The 21,320-nt window shown below is 40.2% G+C and overlaps 1 protein-coding gene across 2 annotated transcripts in view; it reads right to left on the bottom strand.

The window, feature by feature from the left end:
- Positions 1-3,517: 3,517 nt before the first annotated feature.
- The window catches only part of USP6NL (USP6 N-terminal like), a 136,599-nt gene continuing 118,796 nt past the window's right edge, over positions 3,518-21,320 (bottom strand). For both annotated transcript variants that reach the window (XM_038741023.1, XM_038741022.1), the window contains 2 exons: positions 19,973-20,125; positions 3,518-7,067 (listed from right to left, as the gene is read on the bottom strand). In XM_038741023.1, the coding sequence (XP_038596951.1) occupies positions 5,617-7,067; positions 19,973-20,125 (1,604 nt within the window). In that variant the 3' untranslated portion in view covers positions 3,518-5,616. The remainder of the gene's footprint in view (positions 7,068-19,972; positions 20,126-21,320) is intronic.

Raw genomic sequence — 21,320 nt, 5'->3', positions numbered from 1 at the left:
GGAGATGACTCAATGGCATAAGACTAGACAAGCTACTAGTACTATTGCATGTGGCAATAGCTTGCCAGGTAAGGACAACCCTGTCCTCACAGACAATCTGAGCTTAGCCAAGTAAAGCAGACTACTTGTCTAGAGCTGGCCAATTCAACCTACTAGCACAATACAGAGAGCTTGCTGAACCCAGGATCATAAACTGATTTTTCTAACTACTTCATGTCAGTTTAATGTCCCGTGGTACAATCAATTTTCTCACAGGGGTTTTAGTGTGATGCTTTAAAAGTCTGAAGCCTTAACTTCTCAAATGTTTCCCTTCTCCCCATCCATGAAAGAGAATCCACAATCCAATTCTGGCCCAGGGGCTCCTACAGACTTGCCCTACATACTGGGTTTTCCTTCAATCCCAAAACAAAAAGCAAGGATAGGAAGCATCAGACCTAAATAGCCAGGTACTTTTTTCCCATGATGGCTCAACTACTAAGATCCCCTTGAACACTTTCCAGGGTGAAGTTTACTACCCGCTAGGAGAATGGGAAATTCATATTCCACTTTCCAAACAGTCATCCTTTATTTTCATTTTGTGCCTTCCCAATCAACCAGTGGGATTTATTGAGTGCTTACTATAGGGGGAGCCCATAGGAGAGTACCATAGAGTTGGCAGACCCTATAGCGAGAAAGATGCCAAGCATCCCTTGCATTAGTTACCCACTTCCTCCTCTAAGCCTTCTTTACCACCATCGGTGCCACTTACAATGTCCTTCCCCAGTCTCTTCCCTCCTTTCAAATTCTGCAATCAGGAACATCTTCTCCAGGAAACCTTCCCGGACTAACACTTTTAGTTACCCCAATAACCTAAACAATCTCCAGAAATTTGATTCAGGAATAACTGACTGGATATCGGGATTTCTTTTTTCTGAAGAACTGTGGTATTCCCCTGAAGGAGGTAGGAAAAACCACAGTGACTGCTTAAAGAGTTAATTCACAGCCGGAAAATAAACAGCAAGGTTAGGATTACATTAGTAGTAGGAAATTATTTTATATGAACTTCCGGTTCTTATTATGATGACGGTATTTGTTAAGCGCTTATTATGTGCCAGGCACACTTCTCAGAGCTCCACAGCACAGGTCTCTACAACCAACTTCATTGAAGAACCCTACTCCATTCCTATCCCCAAATTCAGGCTTATACCACAAAAGTCCAAGTATCTATTTTTTTCTTTGTAGAAACAATCATTGGTTGAATGTGTGTTTGTGTGCTTGTGTGCCTACATATTCTGTTGCTCTGCTGGCTTTGTTTTTTCATCAATCTTTGTCCCATTTCCTCAATTAGACTGTAAACCTCCTGAATCTGACATCTTCCTTTCTTACTCTCTAGAGCACCTAGTAAAATGTGCTCTGCACACAGTAAGCGCTCAATAAATGATTGAATGAATGAATGACTGCTGCACTCTGCACCTAGTAGGAGCTCAATAAAAGTGATTTACTGACTAATCTTGATTCATTAAACCCTCAGTTTGCTCATCTAAAAATGGATATCCATTATACTCACAATTATGCTCACCTAGACTGCTATGTTATGAGCAATTGTTAATGGAAGACTGTCAATCTTTACTTTCAAAATATGATTCATTTTATAAAGTGGAATTGTTCGCCTAGATTCACTTGCTTTGTCAATCACTCATGTTAATTAAGAGTTCACCTTATTGAAATAATTGTATCAAAGCCATTCAGATCCACTGGATGGACAAATTCCTAGAAAATCCTTCACTTAGTAATTCACCACCAAATGTGTACCAAGAGACCACTGGGACTCTACACATACATAAAATGAAAGTACTTCCAAAGATTTAACAGTGCCTTCACTAAGTATAAAAAGTCCATACTTTCACTGTACACCACTGGAAGCAACATGGCCTAAATAAGGACTGGGACTGTGAGTCAGGAGACTGGCTTCTAATTCCAGAAGTGCCCCTGACCTGCTGTGTGACCTTGGGCAAGTTACTTAACCTCTCTGTACTCAGTTTCCTCATTTGTAAATACAGATAAAATACTTGCTTCCCTACTTCTTTGATGAGTCCCCTAAAGAACAAACACTGTGTCCAATCTTATTATTTTATTTCTACCCCAGAGCTTAATACAGTGATTGGCAGGTAGGAGGCACTTAGTAGAAACAATTAATTATTATCAAAGAAATATTTACCTTTCTGTAAGTCAGTGGGAGCTGAATTACAGTATAGACGTGATGGAAGGAAATTTTTAACTACATTGTCTCTTCTGAACTGGTACAGTAAAGGGCCCAAGAAAGAGATCAGAAATAATAATAACTATGCTACAAAATTTCCAGGTCATGTCTATGGTGACATAAAACTCAGGGGATGGGGCAAGTGAACCTCTCCATTCCCCAGAAGCACCTCTGTGGAAAATGGAAAATTTCTTTGCCAGAGACTTTACTGGGATTTACTGCTCAGCCATCTCTGATCATTCAGTCTTATTACAGATATATTTTAATCCAATATTAAGATGCAACTGGTCATTTCCAAAATTTGTTTCTGACTACACATGACTGCCAATGCAGATGAAGGATGACTTTTCTAAACCCCTCAATGTCAAGTCTGGATTATGGGGTTTTTTGGCTAGTTACAGAAGTTTTTTTAAAAAAAACTAATAGCTAGCAAATGATTTAATGTAGTTTTAAACATCACCATGAAGAGAAGTTTTATTCCACTCATGGACTGGTTTTCTCATCCTACAGCGATGCCTGTTTTCCATTTAGCATGAAGAGTTCACCAAAAACCTGTCACAAATCACATTCAAATTTTCTGCTGCAGATACCCTTCTGGGCCCTTGGCAGTAACGATTTTACTTTGATCAAATAAGATGGAAAGATACATCTGAAAATAGGAAGACTAAAATGACGGCAATTCACCTTCCTATTTAAGTTTCCTCATCAACAAGAAAAGAGGTAGAAAGAGAGATTTAACACTGGGAAAATGAAATCAATACCTTGCTGTTAATGAAACAATGAAAGTGGCTGTGGTTCTCAAGGATTGCATTAGTTCTACCTGAGAAAAATAAAAGCATATAATGAAATGATACATTTACATTGGAAAGCAATGTAGACTGAAATTAGCAAATAGTCATTTGGTTTGCGATTTTCTCTTAGAAGCGAAAAAGATGTGGGGTTTAGTCATAAGAGAAGCAGCGTGGTCTAGTGAAAAGAGGAAAAGCCTGGGAGTCAGAGGCCCTGGGTTCTAATTTTGGCTCTACCCCATGTCTGCTGTGTGACCTTGGACAAGTCACTTAAATTCTCTATGCCTCAGTTTCCTCATCTGTAAAATGGAGATCCAGTACCTGTTCTTCCACCTACTTAGACAGTGAGCTCCTTGTGGGACAAGGACTGCATCTGACCTGATTAACTTGTATCGACCCCAATGCTTAGATCAGTGTTTGACATAGAGAAAGCACTTAACAAATACCACTATTACAATTATTATTAAGAAGCAAAGAAAGGATCATAAAAGACATTACAAAATATTCTTTGTTATTACTTTTAGCGTGTTAAAATGGTCACATTAAAAGAATACACAATTAAAAATTGTGATAGTGACATAAGAAAATAGTGTGAATATATTTTATATATATATATATATATATATATAAAATCTACAGTATTTACCATTGTTGATACACATTTCTGGAGCAGCACTGGGCTGCTATCATGAAGTAAATTGTACAGCTCAATTTATTACGAATCACAAAACCATGGTTTCAATTTGGGGATTATTACCCTCAACTACACTATTATATACATATACTTCTAAACTGCCATAAGCAATCACAATCAAGAGCTCAATTGTATTAATGATAAGAATTTTGTTTGAGCTCCACTGTAGTATTTAGTTGTTAATGCACTGCATTCTGCCATTTGAAAATATCATTACCAAGTTCATTAAAATTACATCAGACTCATTATATACAGAAAACAAGGTTTGTCACATTCACTAGCTATATAAATGTTACTTCCATTTAAAAAGACATTTTATTTCTGTACCTTAAAACTTTAGAGAATTAACCTGTTAGCAAGAATTGACAGCTATGCTCATGAGAAAATAAGGAAGTTCCCCATTTTCCATGATTCACACAGCACAAGTAATCAGTAGATACTAACTCCCCAATCAAACACACATAAACGATAAAATGGTGAATTTTCTTTTAAGTGCCCCGCAAGAACTCACCGACATAGTATTTGTAGTGTAATATTAGCTTGTCTGAAGAAATCTCCATCTGTTAAGACTATTAAAGACTAAGCCATTTAGCCAGCAATTTTTCACAGTGGAGGCAGAGGAACCCCATTTTTTAAAAAATGGAAAACATCCAAATTTTACAACTCTACACGGAAATTTACTTTGCTGCCTACTGACGATGGTACTCAATTTTCTATTTCGATAACCTAACGACTTGATGGAGGAGCAGTATCCCTCAGAAGGGCTACCTCCATTTTTTTCGACAAACAGGAAAGTGGCAACAGAGGGCCCAAATGTGAGTGGTAAAAGGGCTAGATAAACCACTGGTCATCTAATCAAACCTGTTCTCCAAGTCAAAGGTACAGGAGCTTACTGTGTCAGTCAGGAAGATGCTAGGTGATTAGTAATGTCCCCTGCACCTTGCTAAACTGGAATTTACAAGCCTAACATTACAACAGTGGGTCCTATGGGCCCCTTTGCACTCAACTCTGTAAGGTTCTGAAGATTTGCACTAGACCCAGTAGTGACCTTGACTTTGGTGAAATGGCAGCACCGTTCCCTGCACATCTGTAATTGACCCCTCTGAGTTACCATGAAGCACCATTGCATAGCTAGCACAGACAGCAGTGGTGCTTTAGCCTCCCGAGTCTTTCCCTGTCTATTTGTCACCTTGAAAAAGAGATGGCAGCAACCAAAGGAAAGAGCAGCATCCTGGGAGAAACTGCATTAATAATAGTGCAGGGCAACCCTTCCTTTCAGTTTTGTGCTTGGGTTAACAAGGCAGTGGGTTTTAAAATGCTAAGCGCGATCAGTTCTTTAAAAAAAGTTAGTGTATGCATAAAATAATTTCATAGGCTGACATACGGAAATAGAAATCTGTCAGTTTCCTTCACTCTTCTTCCCCAGTGTTTGTGCAGAAATCTAGCTAGCTACTGGTGGTTTCAGATACTAGAGTTAATTATAAAAAATATAAAAATCTATCTGGACACAGTGTTTTTCAGTGCTTTGTAAAATCAATCAGAATATAGCTGACAAATGGAGTAAAAATGCTCCAATCTGGGAGAATGATCACAAATCTAGGCAATTAAAAACAGAACAGTGCTAATGAGTAAATCGCATTGTGCACACAACCCTATTTCCTATTGCTATGTTTACGTAAAGTATCCTTTGAACAGGTTCGATGATGTTACAATTTAAAATGCTCAGCTTCAGCAGCTTCCGCCCAGTTTGAAACTGCTTTATATTCTTAGTATTAACAAAGAATTGCACAAAATATCCACAATTGTATAAAATACTGCTTTGGCAATTACAAACATAGCAATGTAGATCTTATATAGTTTCTCTTCTCTTTTGTTTAGAAATCATAATTGGAGTGTCACAGCAACACTGACTCATGTATAGACAGTTCATCCCGGTTTCTGTAATGTCGTACTGTGGGTGGTGGGCCTGAATATTGATATTGAGGTAAGCCAGCATCTTCCAAAGATGGTGAAGTTCTATACCTTATTGGGCTATCTACTGAAACGGTTGGAAGGTGATGGTCTTGAATGGTTATATGCTGGAAGGCTGAATATTTCGGTAAATTGCCTACGTGGCCTCGGTTAGCCTCACGATTCCATGACTGTCCATGTATCTCAGGTCTGTATGGATAAGTGACTTCTGGCCATTTGCTGCTATCTGGCAAATAATCCACTGGAGGAATTATGAATTTACCGCCCATCGGTGATCTCGAATTTCCCGTAAAGGATCTTGCTCCGCTGGCGTCAATAGTAGGTAGGACCTCTACTCGGTTGGATGGTAACACCACAGTGGAGCGGTTGTACGATTTCTCAGGAGAAAAATCTACCGGAAGGTTAGAGTCGTAAGGTCTTCTAGAAGGACTGATTTGATTCCCATGACTATTCTGTGGCGGTGTCAAATTTGTGTTAACCACAGCGATGTGTTTGGGAGAGCTTCCGTGGTACACGGGCGGGTTGCTGTATAATGGGGGGGGCTTTTTGACAGAAGGTGCAGGATCGAATCCATCAAATTGAGCCGGGTACCTTGGGGAATTTGGTGGCGGCATATTAAAAGTAAAATGATTGGCTACTTTGGATGGACTAGCACTTCGCTCCGGGTGCTGTTTAGGGCTGCTAGAGTAAACTGCCTTCCTTGGGCTTGGTTGGTGGACTCTTTCTAGTGCCTCTTCAATGGACGTGCTAGGTGTGCCGTTCTCATTTTCATTCCCTGGAACATTGTCATACTGGGATGCATTGGACCCTCTCTTACTCTCATCGGGATCCAGAACCTTAATTTTCTGCCTCATATTCAGGGTCCTCGGGTCACCAGGACTTGACGGTGAGCTCAGAAATGTGTGGTTTCCTGCTCTTCCTCTGCCTTCCACGGCTCGCTTCCCAGTTCTTTCCATTACCGACACTTCTGAAGGCTTATTCCACTTGGGCACAAAGTCCCTTCTGGGGTTGGAAATGGCATTCGAATTTTGGTTAGCAGCAGCATTGTTGTATTGCTTGGAAGTGTCTTGGATGCCCGGCGGAGGTTTTCTGCGAAAATCGACTTCATTCTTAAGTTGTCCACTCTGTCTGTCTGAAGATCCCTGTCGTAGATGCTTTGCAGAAACCATGTCCAGGGAATCGATTCTGTTTCGGAACCGTGGTGAAGTTCCTTGCCTTTTTTCAGGAGAAACCGAACTCTTGTCACTCCTCTTCACTACATGAGAGCTCGACATGCTAATATTGCTCTGGCCATTGCTCATTTGATTAAGGATGGGAAGCTGAGGCTCAGGTGGAAGCAGACCCAAAGGTTTCTTTGGAAATTCATCCTCTTTACCTAAAAACAAGAATAATAGACATTTATTTTCTTCACAGCATTTTACATACAGGCCCAAATTCATACGGGGAAGACCTTGAAAATGGCCAGGTGAGTAACCAGAGTTTAGTAGAAGTGAATTTTAGTGAGGGTTTCCTCTTCTGTTAGTCCAGGGAAAAGAGCAAGATTCTGGGACTCAGGAGTTACTGACCAAAGAATCATCCTGTGCAATCTGGGAAGCAGACAGGCTATACATGAATCCTGAAAAATAGTTAGTGGCCCTGGGCACTGAAGACTGCAGAAGCTACCAAAGCAACAATCTCTTCGGTTGTAAGATGGATCCTTCATGTACAAAACCCTTGCGTGCTGCACTTCTCCTGCCTCTTCATTCGCTGCACTGAGTAGGCCCTCAAAAAACACCACTGACCGATGAAGATGGAGGCTCCCATCACAAACAACAGACCACCCTTGGTTCTGTCATCAAGACTCAGAGACTGAGAACCTGTGCAAGGGAACCGATGATACTGCTTGAAGGTCATGTTGGCTCTCCCTATAAAAGCTTCAAGTGTGGATCAAGGAAACCGAAAAAACCAAAAAAAAAAAAAAAAAGGTGAAGCGAAACCATTTACATTTAAGAAGATTGCTAAAGAGCTGATGGCAAATTTGCTAGGTGGCCTGGTTTGTACCCCAGCTCCTGTACAACCTTTTCCTTCTGGCAGCTTCTTCCTGGCTCCAAGCCAGCCACAGATTCAGTTAGTAACCTTGCCATGCTGCTCCTGAGGAGCTGCAAAGTAAATCTGCAGCTATCTTAGAGTGAGGTAGGCACATCCATGAGGCAAAGCTGCTGGTTCAAAGTTGGGTCAGATGAAATCACCTGTCAGGCCAGAAGGTAATTATTTTGCCTCATCCTGCTTAGCACCAAGAAGCTAGAAAATGCAGTTTAGAGCCTCTCTGGCTAGAATCCCGAGGGAAGGGAACAGAGAGTATACAAGGAAAAGTCAGTATGATACTTCCGATCTTTCTGTGTCGTACCTTTTAAACATGTGTTTTCACTATACGATTTGGCTATAGCACGTGGAAATGTTACGGAATGTTCTTCCCAATATGAAACTAAATCTGATCTGGGTAGAACAAAATCCAAGAGTTGTCACAGGCAAGCAAAAATGGTACAGGAAGAAACGGTCTTGTATATGCTCATTTCTCTCCCTTAAATGGTGAGCCCCACATGAGTCATGGACTGTGACCCACCTGATTATCTTGCATCCACCCCAGAGCTTAGTAAAGTGCTTGGCACATAGTGCTTAGCAAATAACACAATTATTATTACCATTGTTAGTAAGCTCATTATGTGGTGTCATTGTAGTGTCATCAATCATATTTAGTGAGCGCTTACTGTGTGCAGAGCACGATACTAAGCACTTGGGAAGTACAGATCGGCAACATATAGAGATGGTCCCTACCCAACAACGGGCTCACAGTCTAGAACACGATGCTGCTATGTTTTCTAGCCTCTGTCTCGGACTTAATGTATTATACTTTGTTTTTTGCAACTGTACAGTATTTAATTCAGTAAAACAACAGTAAGTAACAAGGGGGTAAAGCATTCTGCTAGCAGTGGACATAACATTATAGAAAAATACTGGTCACGGTGGTAACTTCCATCGATTTACCCCTTAACTCATCCATTCCCACTGAATCAACACTTATCGTAATGCAATTTTCTCCATCTGAGGTTCTCTAGGAACAGATTACCACATCACAGCAGAAATGACTACACAATGTGGTCCTCGATATGAAAGATTCTTGATCAGGAATTAGTTGAAAAATGTTTTCCATAATACAGTCACTTCACTTCTCTGTGCCTCAGTTCCCTCATCCTCAAAATGGGGATTCAATACATGGTCTTCCTCCTACTTAAACTGTGAGACCCATGTGGGACCTGATTATTTTGTATTTACCCCAGCACTGAATGCAGTGGTGAACATACAGTAAGCATTTAACAAGTATCCCAATTACTGTTATTACAGCAAGTTCTGCCACGTCCTCCCTCTGGCCTGGAATGTCCTCCCTCCGCACATCCCCCAAGCTAGCTCTCTTCCTCCCTTCAAAGCCCTACTGAGAGCTCACCTCCTCCAGGAGGCCTTCCCAGACTCTTTCCTCTTCCCCTCCCCATCCCCCTGGCCCTACCTCCTTCCCCTCCCCACAGCACCTGTATATATGTTTGGACAGATTTATTATTCTATTTACTTTACTTGTACATATTTACTATCTATTTATTTTGTTAATGATGTGCATTTAGCTTTACTTCTATTTATTTGATGACTTGACACCTGTCCACATGTGCTGTTTTATTGTCTGTCTCCACCCTCTAGACTGTGAGCCCATTGTTGGGTAGGGACCATCTCTGTATGTTGCCAACTTGTATTTCCCAAGCGCTTAGTACAGTGTTCTGCACACAGTAAGTCCTCAATAAATACGATTGAATGAATGAATGAATGAATGAATGAATGAATGAATGAAGGGTGTTCTGACTACGTGTTTTGGAGATGTAGGGGATGGTCTTTTGACAAAAGAGAGTGTGGAGTCTGGAGAAAGTGTGATGGAGGCTCAGAAAAACTGGTGGGGAGTGCACACACCGGGTTGGATACCGGGTGATTGCTTAAAAAGTAGGTTTTCCATAACATGAAGTTTTGAAGAATGTGTTAAAAAGATAACTGACTATACTTCATGAAATGCAGGATAAGGGGAAAAATAAAATACCTAACTCGCACTTCACAAGGCTTATTTGAAGTCATCAGTCCAGTCTATTGCCTTTCCAGGTTCTTAATTAGAAATGCACCTTTTACGTCATCTTGCCAAGAGCAATCAAATAAAAGGTGATGTATGAATATTCTTGGGTTTATTTGTGAATCCCTATAAGTACAATCTATTGGCAGCAGCATCAAAAAGCACAAGTGAAACTGCTGTGCTGAACGAGAGAAAAAATTCCCTATCCCTTTTTTCCAGGAGCTTATACTCTTAAAAATCCAAACTCATAAATTCCATGGAATGATTGAGTTGTAATTTTATAAACTATTCCTGAACAATTTATACTGTCAAATAATCCATGTGAAATTATGGAACACCACAATAAATTGACCCTTCAGTAAATGTAATTTTAACAATGATAATTTGTTATAATATGCAGTACCCAATAAATGTCATCTTGAGAAAAATAACAGACTTCATCTGAAAGTAGTATCTTGGCTTGAAATGTAAGTTTTCCAATCATTAAAATAAGTAAGAAAAAATCTGCAACACCAATACTTGCGTATCCATTTAGAGATGAATGTTTGCCTCTTCAAATGCCAACAGTAATAAATCATAATTCTCTCTGTAGTCGTATAAATGAAAAGTATTTTGAAATCAACAAACACTTGTAATAAATCAATAATTTGGGCATAACATGAGGCATTTAATAAATCTTAAATTCCTAATAGTTTCTTATACAAAGAATTCTATTAGTCTCAGGTGAAAATATTAGGCTTTTCATTCAACTTTACTTAGACGATTTTCTCTCACCGCCTCCATACATTTTTTTCCGAACCACCAGTATTGCTGTTTGGCTCAGTGACGATGACCAACTGAGCTGTGCATTACCCTGAACCAGTCACACCTTATAAAAATATATGAGACTGACCTTTCTCAGCAATACTACTCATGAAATACAATTGTGAAACTGTTAAAAAAAGGAGATATAAAATAATGAATTGATGTATCCAAGTAATAGCCAAAATGTTTCAAAAATTTCACCTGCTTCTCATCAAGATAAACACACGCTGGATTCTTGGCAGCCCCAGTTTTAGCTTAAAGCATTTTTTGATTTTGTAATACGTGAAATGAACTGCTGCTTTCATGCTATTCTCTTTGGTGAGCTATCCACTCTTCCAAAACTCATACACAGGGAAAGGCAAGGGACTGCAAGAATGGCAACTGAGAAAAATAAAAATCCCTAACTAGAACACAGGCCATTCAGTGCTTAAATTCTCATCAACCCTGCTCCTACTATCACTACTGTCCCAACCAAGCACGTCCGTTTCTCCGCGGAACCATTATCATCAAGTGACAAGAATCCAAGAGTACATCTGACAGCTAATATATTCAGGGCCCTATCAAGCACAAAACTTCTATGAAGCCTTGAAAAATAATAGAAAGGAAAACAAAGCTTATTAAATGATTTTTAAGCCCTCTAACTGATTTAGCTGTTGTGTGGGAACAAACTGATTTGCCTGATTGATTCAGATCTTATACTGCGCTCCAAGGGGCAATCTACTAACCAGTTTTCCAAACACCCTTAAGGGTAGATTGCTGGGAAAAGCTCCTGGTGGATGAAATGAGAACTCAAGCATACTGAGGGTAATTAAGAGGGGCCTAGGGGAAGTACCAAGTCAGGGGTGAGGTGGGCTAGTCCCACACTAGTCCCCTTTGCAGCTTTGCCTCCTTGAGATCACAAAGGCCATTTGGCAGCCTTTGGAGATCATCAATCAATCAATGGTATTTACTGAGTGCTGTGTGCAGAGTACTGTACTAGGCACTTGAGAGGGTACACTACAACCAGGCTGGTTGACATGTTCCCTGCCTGCAATGAGCTTACAGTCTAGAGGCAGGTGATGGGCATTAAAGTAAATAATTTATATATTTACTTTATATACATATACTTTATATATATATATATATATATATATATATATATATATATATATATATATATAAGTACATAAGTACTGTGGGGCTAAAAGCTGTAGGGCTTTTAGACTGTGAGCCCACTGTTGGGTAGGGACTGTCTCTATATGTTGCCAACTTGTACTTCCCAAGGGCTTAGTACAGTGCTCTGCACACAGTAAGCACTCAATAAATATGACTGATTGATTGATTGAAGGTGGGGTGAATACCAAATGCCCAAAGGGCATTACTCTTACTTTTTCTCCTTTCTCCTTTCTCTCCTTTCTGCATAGCCCATGCACTTTGATCTGTGTACCCTCTGAAAATTGCTATTCACTCCACCCTCAGCGCCACAACACTTATGTACATACCCATAATTTATTTATTTTGATGTCTATCTCCCACTCAATACCGTAAGTTCCTTGTGGGCAGGGAATGTGTCTACTAACTCTGTTGGACTTTTCTCTCCAGAGTGCTTAGTATAATGCCCTGCACAGAGTAAGCACTCAATAAATACCACTGATTGACTGACTGATCTTAACCAGTAACAAGGCTGAGGGTAGCCCAGAGATTTATTGTTGAGGCATATCAGTAGATCACGGGAAGCTTCCAATCAATCAACGGTATTGATTGTGTGCCTACTGTGGGCACAGCACTGAACTAAGCGCTTGGGAAAGTACATGTAGAGTTGGAACATGCGATTCCCTGCCCACAGGGAGCTTACAGGCTACAGGAGGAGTTTAAATTCTATACATCCCTGCCCTGTGCTGTACCTCGTTGGTTTTCTGCTTTCCCTCCCGCACCCCAGACCGTAAGCTCATTGTGGACAGTGGACTTGTCTACGAACTCTGTTGTACTGTACTCTCCCAAGAGTTCAGCACAGTGTTCTGCACATAGTGAGTACTCAATAAATACCAGTGATTACTTTTCATTCATTCATTCAATCATATTTATTGAGCACTTACTGTGTGCACAGCACTGTACTAAGCGCTTGGGAAGTACAAGTTGGCAACATATAGAGAGGTCCCTACCCAACAATGGGCTCACAGTCTAGAAGGGGGAGACAGACAACAAAACAAAACATGTAGACAGGTGTCAAGTCATCAGAATAAATAGAAGTAAAGCTAGATGCACATCATTAACAAAATAAATAGAACAGTAAATATGTACAAGTAAAATAGAGTAATACAACTGTACAACTATATATACAGGTGCTGTGGAGAGGGGAAGGAGGTAGGGTGGGGGGAATGGGGAGGGGGAGGAGGGAGAGAGGAAGGAGGGGGCTCAGTGTGGGAAGGCCTCCTGGAGGAGGTGAGATCTCAGTAGGGCTTCGAAGGGAGGAAGAGAGCTAGCTTGGCGGATGTGCGGAGGGAGGGCATTCCAGGCCAGGGGGAGGACGTGGGCCCGGGGTCGATGGCGGGACAAGCGAGAATGAAGCACAGTGAGGAGGTTAGCAGCAGAGGAGTGGATTACTGTTGTCACTCCTCTACCTTTTGTGAAGACTATATTTACTTGAAACAAAAGCAAAGCTATCAACCTCAATTTTAAGCTGTCTTTAGGCAGCCTAGTTCTCAAAACTAGTCCTCTTTTCTAAAGACACATTATACTGGTGCCATTTCTTACAGCTGCAAAGCCTTGGGACTTTCCATTTTATTACTGAAGATGATTCGCTTTTATGGACCAACTGCATTTTCAACAACGGCCAGCAATGAAATGAAACCAACTACAGTAATCAGAATTTATTTTCTTTTACTATATCCTTTAGAAAACAAAACTCTTTGGTAAGCCTGGCAGAAGCACCCTTAGGGCATAAGTTTTCATCAGAATGGGAACAGGGAAAGAAAACAGTAAAACAAAAGTACAAAGCTGATTTTAGACCATTAAAAGATCAAAAAGTTTCTCTTAAAATACTGACTCAACTGGGCTTAACCCAGAATCTGTTCTATTTTAACAACACTCCTGGTATACCGGTCAATTTAGTCATGCCAAAAGGTTTGTATAGCTATAAATCTGTTGTTCATTTGATTCTTAATTATTTTCAGGATTTAAATCCCCACCACTTCCTACAATAAATTCAAAATAGAACTATCCCCAAAAGGCCAAAGGATGATGTAGGGAAGCCCCAAGACTAGCAAGGTATCCATAAATAGAAATCAAAGAAACCTGCCCAAATCTCCCTGAGTAGGGCTTAAAATTCTGATTTGCCATTTGGTTCTGGCAAGCCCTTAAATGAGAAAAAAATATTTCTCCGGGCCCACCAAGTGAAACGAGAAGAGCAATTTGCAAACCTGACACTATGCGCATTAATAAGCATTACTCAAACCCACCATGAAATCATGCAAATAACAAAGACCATTCAGAAGTATTATGAACCAGTTACAGATAAGACACCAGAAGGTGCTTAGGGACTTGAGGAAAGATGAGGAATATCGGTGTTCAGTACTAAAAAATGTGATTCTAAAAAAATGAGAGATGAAAGGTTGACTACCACTTTACAAAAATGGAAATTTGGAAAGGAGAAAAGGACTAGCTAGAAAAACAAGTCTTTCGTACAGATGTATGCAAATAAATGCACCCCATAATTTCCCCTCAAAGCAGCCGAAAATAACTCTTCCACCACTCCCTCGGGGGCAGCATGTCCTTCATGAACTTACACCAAGAACAGCACTTCTCACATCATGACCTCTCCTTGCTCTCCCATCAACCATGCCTGGTGCATTATTGAATCAGTTAAGGACAATTGAAGTGCCCAGGCATGATTGCTGTCAGAATCTGCTGGCTGGGAAGCCAGCACTGAGTGCTGACATTTCATCGTACAAAGAGTGAAATTTTGGGTCTGCTTTTGAGAGCGCCTAGAAGATAGAATTCCTCCCCCCTCTCCTCATCTCCCCACAGCTTGCTACAGTCGATGTCAAGTCTGAATTGGAGACTTTTTTGTCTTTTAGAAATCAAAGAACCAGGGCACTAAATGAAGAATTGTTCTACCGACTAAAATGGGGATGTTTCTAAAGATAGCTTGCACCTAAATGGAAGGAACAGCCTCTTCTAGGACTCACCTGTGAAAACGGTAGTAATGTTGATGAGTGTTTCTATGTCACAGAATCCACCTATTAAGCTGAAGTACTTGAGAGCGGCCCAAAACCAGAAAGAAATGTGGCACATTTTCTTCCCAAGGAAAAGACAGAAAATATATTCATTCCTCCATTTTAAAAGGGAAAGGGTAAAACTGACAACAAATAAAATCTTACCTATCCTTAAAAACTGTGAAAAAGACGGGGTTTTTTTGACAAAAGGAGTTTTGTTTTTCTGATTCTTGATCTAAGTGAAGTCTCTGTCACCCTCCAGTGGAAGTCAATCTCAACTACAAAATGGGAGATTAATTGCTTCAGGAGGCACGAACAGCTTCTTACAACGAACAATAGACATATAATTATAGTAAAGTGCACTAAGTGCTCTCTCTTGTGAACAACAATCTAGTTCTTAATTCGTGTGCCAGAATATAGGTACTCTGACTGTTCTGTAATAGTTTTAAATGACTGAAGGGGAGGGGGTCACTGTCAGAAAAATTGCCCAGAAAGAATGGAATCTTGTTTATAAGGAATAAGCTTAAAACACCTAACAACTTTGGCATCTAATATTTCAGCTTATAACGTAAAATGAGATTTGAAAACCCAGTCAGAACTGTGACCTCAACAAGATTTAGTACTTGAAAGTTGAATTGTTTTATTTCTGTTCAATTAATAACTATTCATAAGAATATACAATTGGAGAATTATTTTGTGCTTTAAAACAAGGTAAGGAACAGAGAAGAAACCCATTTTGCTTTTTTTTATATTAGCTCTGGAGGGTTGAGGGCAATCAAAAAAACTGGGATTTGGCTGGGTGGGTGAGGCTGGGGGTGGATGGTGTGTGTGTGTTTTAATATAAGTGGTAAGGCTTACAGGATTTTTTTTTCTCATGAAGGTTCACCTTAAAAACTGGTAGAAAAAAAGGGAAATTTTAAAAATACCGTGGTTATTACAAAAGAATAACTACACTCAACACTGCATGAATTCTATAGGTTATAGCAAAGGAATTTTATCATGAATTTCAGGTCTTGTCTGTATTTTCTGTTCAAAATATGGAGAAAATATGAGGTGCAATGCAGGGCTTTGATTACAGGCACACACAACAACATAAACAACTAAGGGTTACAAACAAAGGACCCTGATTTAAATATAAGTTCATTATAAATGGTCATAAAGTAACTAAGTTAAAAATTTTCTTCAAATGCACTGCTTTACATTTTCTATTTAGCTAGAAATGGGGAAAATAGCTACATGAGTTTATTTTCCAGATATGATTGTTAGAAAACTCACAAATTATGTAATTAGGGTTAGATACAAAAAACCAAGTGCCATTTAACTACAGAAATTGTTTGTCACTTTTATGGAACAGCTAGAAATTTATAGAGGTCAAAATAAAATGCCTTCCATACTCACGCTAGATAGGGCTCTCAGGCTGTTGGACTGTTTTATATCTTTCTGTTTACTTATGGGCTCTAAATTTGAAAGATGCTTCAGTGAAGGCAACAATAACAAAGGATATATGTAACAGCAAAGGTAAAATACCATAAAAAACTGAGGCACAGGCAAATTTAGTAATCGGATGAGAACTGCAAATCAAAGCTTAACAGAAAGTTGGATGGTTGCTGGATATTGGAGCCCCGCACTGCTGAAGAGCACCTAGAATACAGCTACAGCTAGCATAAGCGAAGCAGTGTGGCTCAGTGGAAAGAGCATGGGTTTGGGAGTGAGAAGTCATGGGTTCTAATCCTGGTTCTGCCACTTGTCAGCTGTGGGCAAAGCACTTAACTTCTCTGTGTCTCAATCACCTCATCTGTAATGTGGGGAATAAGACTGTGAGCCCCACGTGGGACAACCTGATTACCTTGTATTCCCCAGTGCTTAGAACAGTGCTTGGAACACAGTAAGCGCTTAACAAATACCATTATTATTTATTATTATTATAAACATTGACCCCAGATCTTCTTCCACTAGGATGTGTTAACTGGAGGAGGTGACAAATATATCAGTTGTCAAAAAATAAAGGAAACAATGCAGGACAGAAACACCCAGGAACATAAAAGGCTGCCCCGTCCTGACCCTACCTACCCCCTACTCTGTCCGCTAGAAGCAAAGATAATGAGGAACTACCCACCTTATTCCCCCTTTCTTATAGCCGGGCCCAAAACCCTCAAGTCAATGGCTCCACACGTTTTTGTGGAATAAAGCAGCGATTCAAGGTGCTGCTAAAGAAAATTAAACAGCGGGTTTCAACTTTTATTACACAATAAAGAGATGCTCATTGTTCAATCCTTCGCAGTTGATAAAATCAGCTCTACTTACAGCTCAGAACTCTAACGCGCGCGCTAAGAGGCAACTTCCTCAGATTGGCACGGACAACTTTATTGCCAACTGAGAGGAATTGCCAGGGAACTGTGCTCTGCCAGAAAAAAAAATAAGGAATCTATTAAAGAGGTTCAGCAAGCCACGTGGAAAGCTGGCAGTCAATATGGCACCAAAGTGACAGCAAGCCCTAAAATGATTGTCTAGGGTGGTGACTGTGAGATCTGGGCTTATCACAGATATAATGTCATGTGCCTTGAGCAGTTTTATTAGCGTGCCCTACATATCATAGAGCATTAACTGGTAGGCTAGAACAGCAACAGGTTTTGAATTTGGCCAGTCACCTAGCACTGAGGTAAAGTTAGATATTATGCAACTCGACTGGGCAGGACACAAGCAGAGAATGGAAAACAACACGATTCCAATCAGTTCCTGTGAGAACTCAAGTGGAGTGACCACAAGCAGAAAAAATTTAAAGGCATCATAACGCACAAGGCGTTAAACAATGAGTTATCAATATGAAGTGTTGAGCGGAAACAGTGGGAAAGAGACCAGCCTGGTTTATAGCAATCAGGAATAATAATAATAATGATGGCATTTATTAAGCGCTTACTATGTGCAAAGCACTGTTCTAAGCGCTGGGGAGGTTACAAGGTGATCAGGTTGTCCCACGGGGGGGCTCACACTCTTCATCCCCATTTCACAGATGAGGTAACTGAGGCCCAGAGAAGTGAAGTGACTTGCCCAAAGTCACACAGCTGACAAGTGGCGGAGCCGGGATTTGAACCCATGACCTCTGACTCCAAAGCCCGTGCTCTTTCCACTGAGCCACGCTGCTTCTCTATAAGAATAAGGTGGTTCTCCTTGAGTAAATGCATGGGTCACACTGTGAGCCAGGGACAAACAATTGAAAATAGCATCTGGTGTTGCATGTGGCAGCAACTGCCGATAAGCAAAAGAGTACTTGGGTGCATATGGGTATAAAGGACTTTGACTTGGGCATGGAACACATCTGCTAATTCTGTTGCACTATATTCTCCCAAGCGCCTAGTATGGTGCTCTGCACATAGTAAGTGCTCGATAAATACCACCGATTGATTTGTCAGACTTTTCAATCTTACTCCTATGCAATTAATAATGTCATTTTTTAATACAAAGGACAATTACATATTTGGTCAAAGCCTTCTTGCTTTTTCTAGTTCATTCAATCGTAATTATTGAGCACTTACTGTGTGCCCAGCACGGTACTAGCGCTTGGAAAGTACAAAAATAGAGTAGAAACTACTCTAGTTCAATGAGCTGTGTTATAAAACATGCTTCACTCCATGTTTTGGTCAGATTGTTGTTCAGAAGCTAGGGAACGATTGTACTACAATGTGAGCCACACTGGATAGAGTATACCACCTGTTATTATGAAGCCTTTATAATAAATAATTTCCCACCACTCAGTGTGCCTTAAAAAGTCTCCTGGATGGTGCAAACTCTTGATTAATGAAACTGTTAAGAACAGTTGTTAAAGAACAGCTTAGTACAAATGCTTAGTACAGTGCTCTGCACACAGTAAGTGCTTAATAAATACGGCTGAATGAACAGGAAGGGGAAGGGATGAGGCAGATGAATTCACTGTACTAGTTGCATTAATTATGAAGGGGTGAGGCAGATGAATTCATTGTACTAGTTGCATTAATTACAAAATACAAATGTCGGATGAAAAAGTAAAGAATATTCTGGAAATTTAACATTTGAGAAAAAAATTTCTACAGAATTCTATGAAAGCTGGAAGATTACTCTCTAAATTCACGTTTAGAAAAATCAGCTCATGCATTTTAGCCAAAAAAAAATATTTTCTTAAACATTCTATAAGCAATGAGTCAGACTTTCAATCAATGGAATGACTAGGCAAATCTCTTAAATTTGTAAGAATCAGAATATCACATCTTTTTTAATGTCCTCAAAACTGTCAACGAAAACCCCTCAATTTAATTGTCCATATGAGCTAAAAGAAATTTATCCTTTCTTTCAAAAATATTGAGCAACTTTTCACTCTGCAGGAATCCCTCGAATCAACTGATGAATCAGTAGCATTTAGTGAGCATCCACTTTAGGCAGAGCCCTATACTACACACTTGGGAGACTACAATATAGTTATAAGACAAAACCCTTGCTCTACGAGAGCTTAAAATACATTCAATTGCATTTATTCCATCGTATTCATTGAGCACTTACTGTGTGCAGAGCAATGTACTAAGTGCTTGGAAAGTACAATTCAGCAACAAATACTAGTGGGAGAACAAAACAAAACTAGTGGGACAAAATCTAGTGGGTGAGACAAACTTAAATTAGAGAGAGGGACTATCTAACATTAAGGCGATCAGGAAAGTGTGGAATAGATGCTTGAACATTTAAATGAATAACTCTTATTGAGAAGCAGCACTGCCTGGGGGACAGAGCACAGGCCTGGCTCCACCACTTAGCTGCTGTATGAACATAATGATGATGATGGTGGTAGTATTTATTAAGTGCTTTTTTTTTTACAACGCACCAAGCACTGAACTTAGAGTTCTGGGAGAAACAAGGTTGAGGCTAAGAAGGGAAACTGAGGGAGATCACCTCCCCAGAGACAACCCAATTAAGTGGAGCCAGCTCACAGGGAACCATACTTTGTAGTTCCAGCTGCCAATCCAGGCCTCGCCATCCTAGCTTTTAGGCTTGACAACTCAATACTAGGAAGCCTAGGGAACCGACTGTCCAATTAGTTTTATTTCCACTTTATGCAAAGAGACAAAATCCTGTCAAATTAAAGAACTTACAGTGTTCAAAAGATCTAACACTTCTTACCAGGTGCCGGGAGATCTAACTTCGCTCGTTTCAGTTCCACCATCGAATTCTGAAGTTGCTCTATTACGAAATCGTCTTCATAGAAAAAATCCTTGGCTAGTGTTTCTTGGAGAAATTCTACCAGCTCTTCCATTGACAATTTCATCAGCTGTTCTGAGAAGATGACAAGGGAAAATAGTGGTCAGTGTTCCTAGACTATGTCTCAAATCCAAACACTGCATTAAATTATATAAGTATTCTGAGGGTAAATAAAAGGCATATTTAAATGCTTCAATGAAACATTTGACCACAACTCAAATACCGACAAACGAAACCTGACAAAGTGGTATTTAGCCCTCTAAGGCTCGGGCAATTACAGAAAAGGTAGCCTCGTTAATAATAATCATCATCATTATCATAATCGCGTAATTTGTTAAGCACTTGTGGCAAGCACCGTACTTAGCAGACCAGATATAGTCCCTGTCCCACACAGCACTAACAGTCTAAGGCTGGGTGAGAACAAGTAATTTTACAAATGAGAAAACTGAGGTTCAGAGAAGTTAAGTGATTTGTCCTAGGCCAACACAGCAGGCAAGTGGCAAAGCCAGGATTAGAATCCAGGGCCTCCGACTGCCAAGCCTGTGCTTTATCCCATAGCTCATGCTGCTCCTTTCACCATACACAGTAAATTTTCAAGTGCTTTCTCATTGCTACAATGAACAACTGAATTTTCTGGGTCTATGCATCCCCAATTAACACTGCCTTCTGAGACACGAACCCAGAAAATTCAAATTCCATTCCAACTTCCAAAAGCAAGTGAGCCGAACTGGAAGTAGGAGAATAGAGAATACAGCATTATTAACTGACTTCATGACAGATTAAGAACAACTATTGATGAAAACTCCTAGCTTTATATCAAGTACTGAAAACCTCACACACTGCTCCCTGGTCACATGTAATCCTACTGCATCCTCCCTTTACAAAACTGTATGTCGAATGTCCAGGGGAGTCTCAGGCATTGGCTTCTCTAAGTCACGGTTCACACTCCTGAGCCACTGAAGGCTAGCGTCAGCTCAGTTACCTATTGGACTAGTGTTGCAACCGCCAGGCTGATTTTACTTCCAGAAAGCACATGGATGGCCTGAGCTGGGCAAGATCAGAAAGTGGGAGGTGTTAGCTCCACTAGGATAACAATGGGTTTTAATCAACAGGTCTTCAAGTAAGAGGAGGTCTGCAGAAGACTTCTCACAGAACAGGGCTGACAAGAGAAGGCCGGGTCATTCATTCATTCAAACATATTTATTGAGTGCTTACGGTGTGCAAAGCACTGCACTAAGTGCATGGGAGAGTAAACAATCAATCAATCAAT

This window comes from Tachyglossus aculeatus (genome assembly GCF_015852505.1).
Source record: "Tachyglossus aculeatus isolate mTacAcu1 chromosome 12 unlocalized genomic scaffold, mTacAcu1.pri SUPER_6_unloc_1, whole genome shotgun sequence".
In the NCBI taxonomy this organism is placed as follows: Eukaryota; Metazoa; Chordata; class Mammalia; order Monotremata; family Tachyglossidae; genus Tachyglossus; species Tachyglossus aculeatus.
This window is presented reverse-complemented; position numbering and strand designations above follow the sequence as displayed.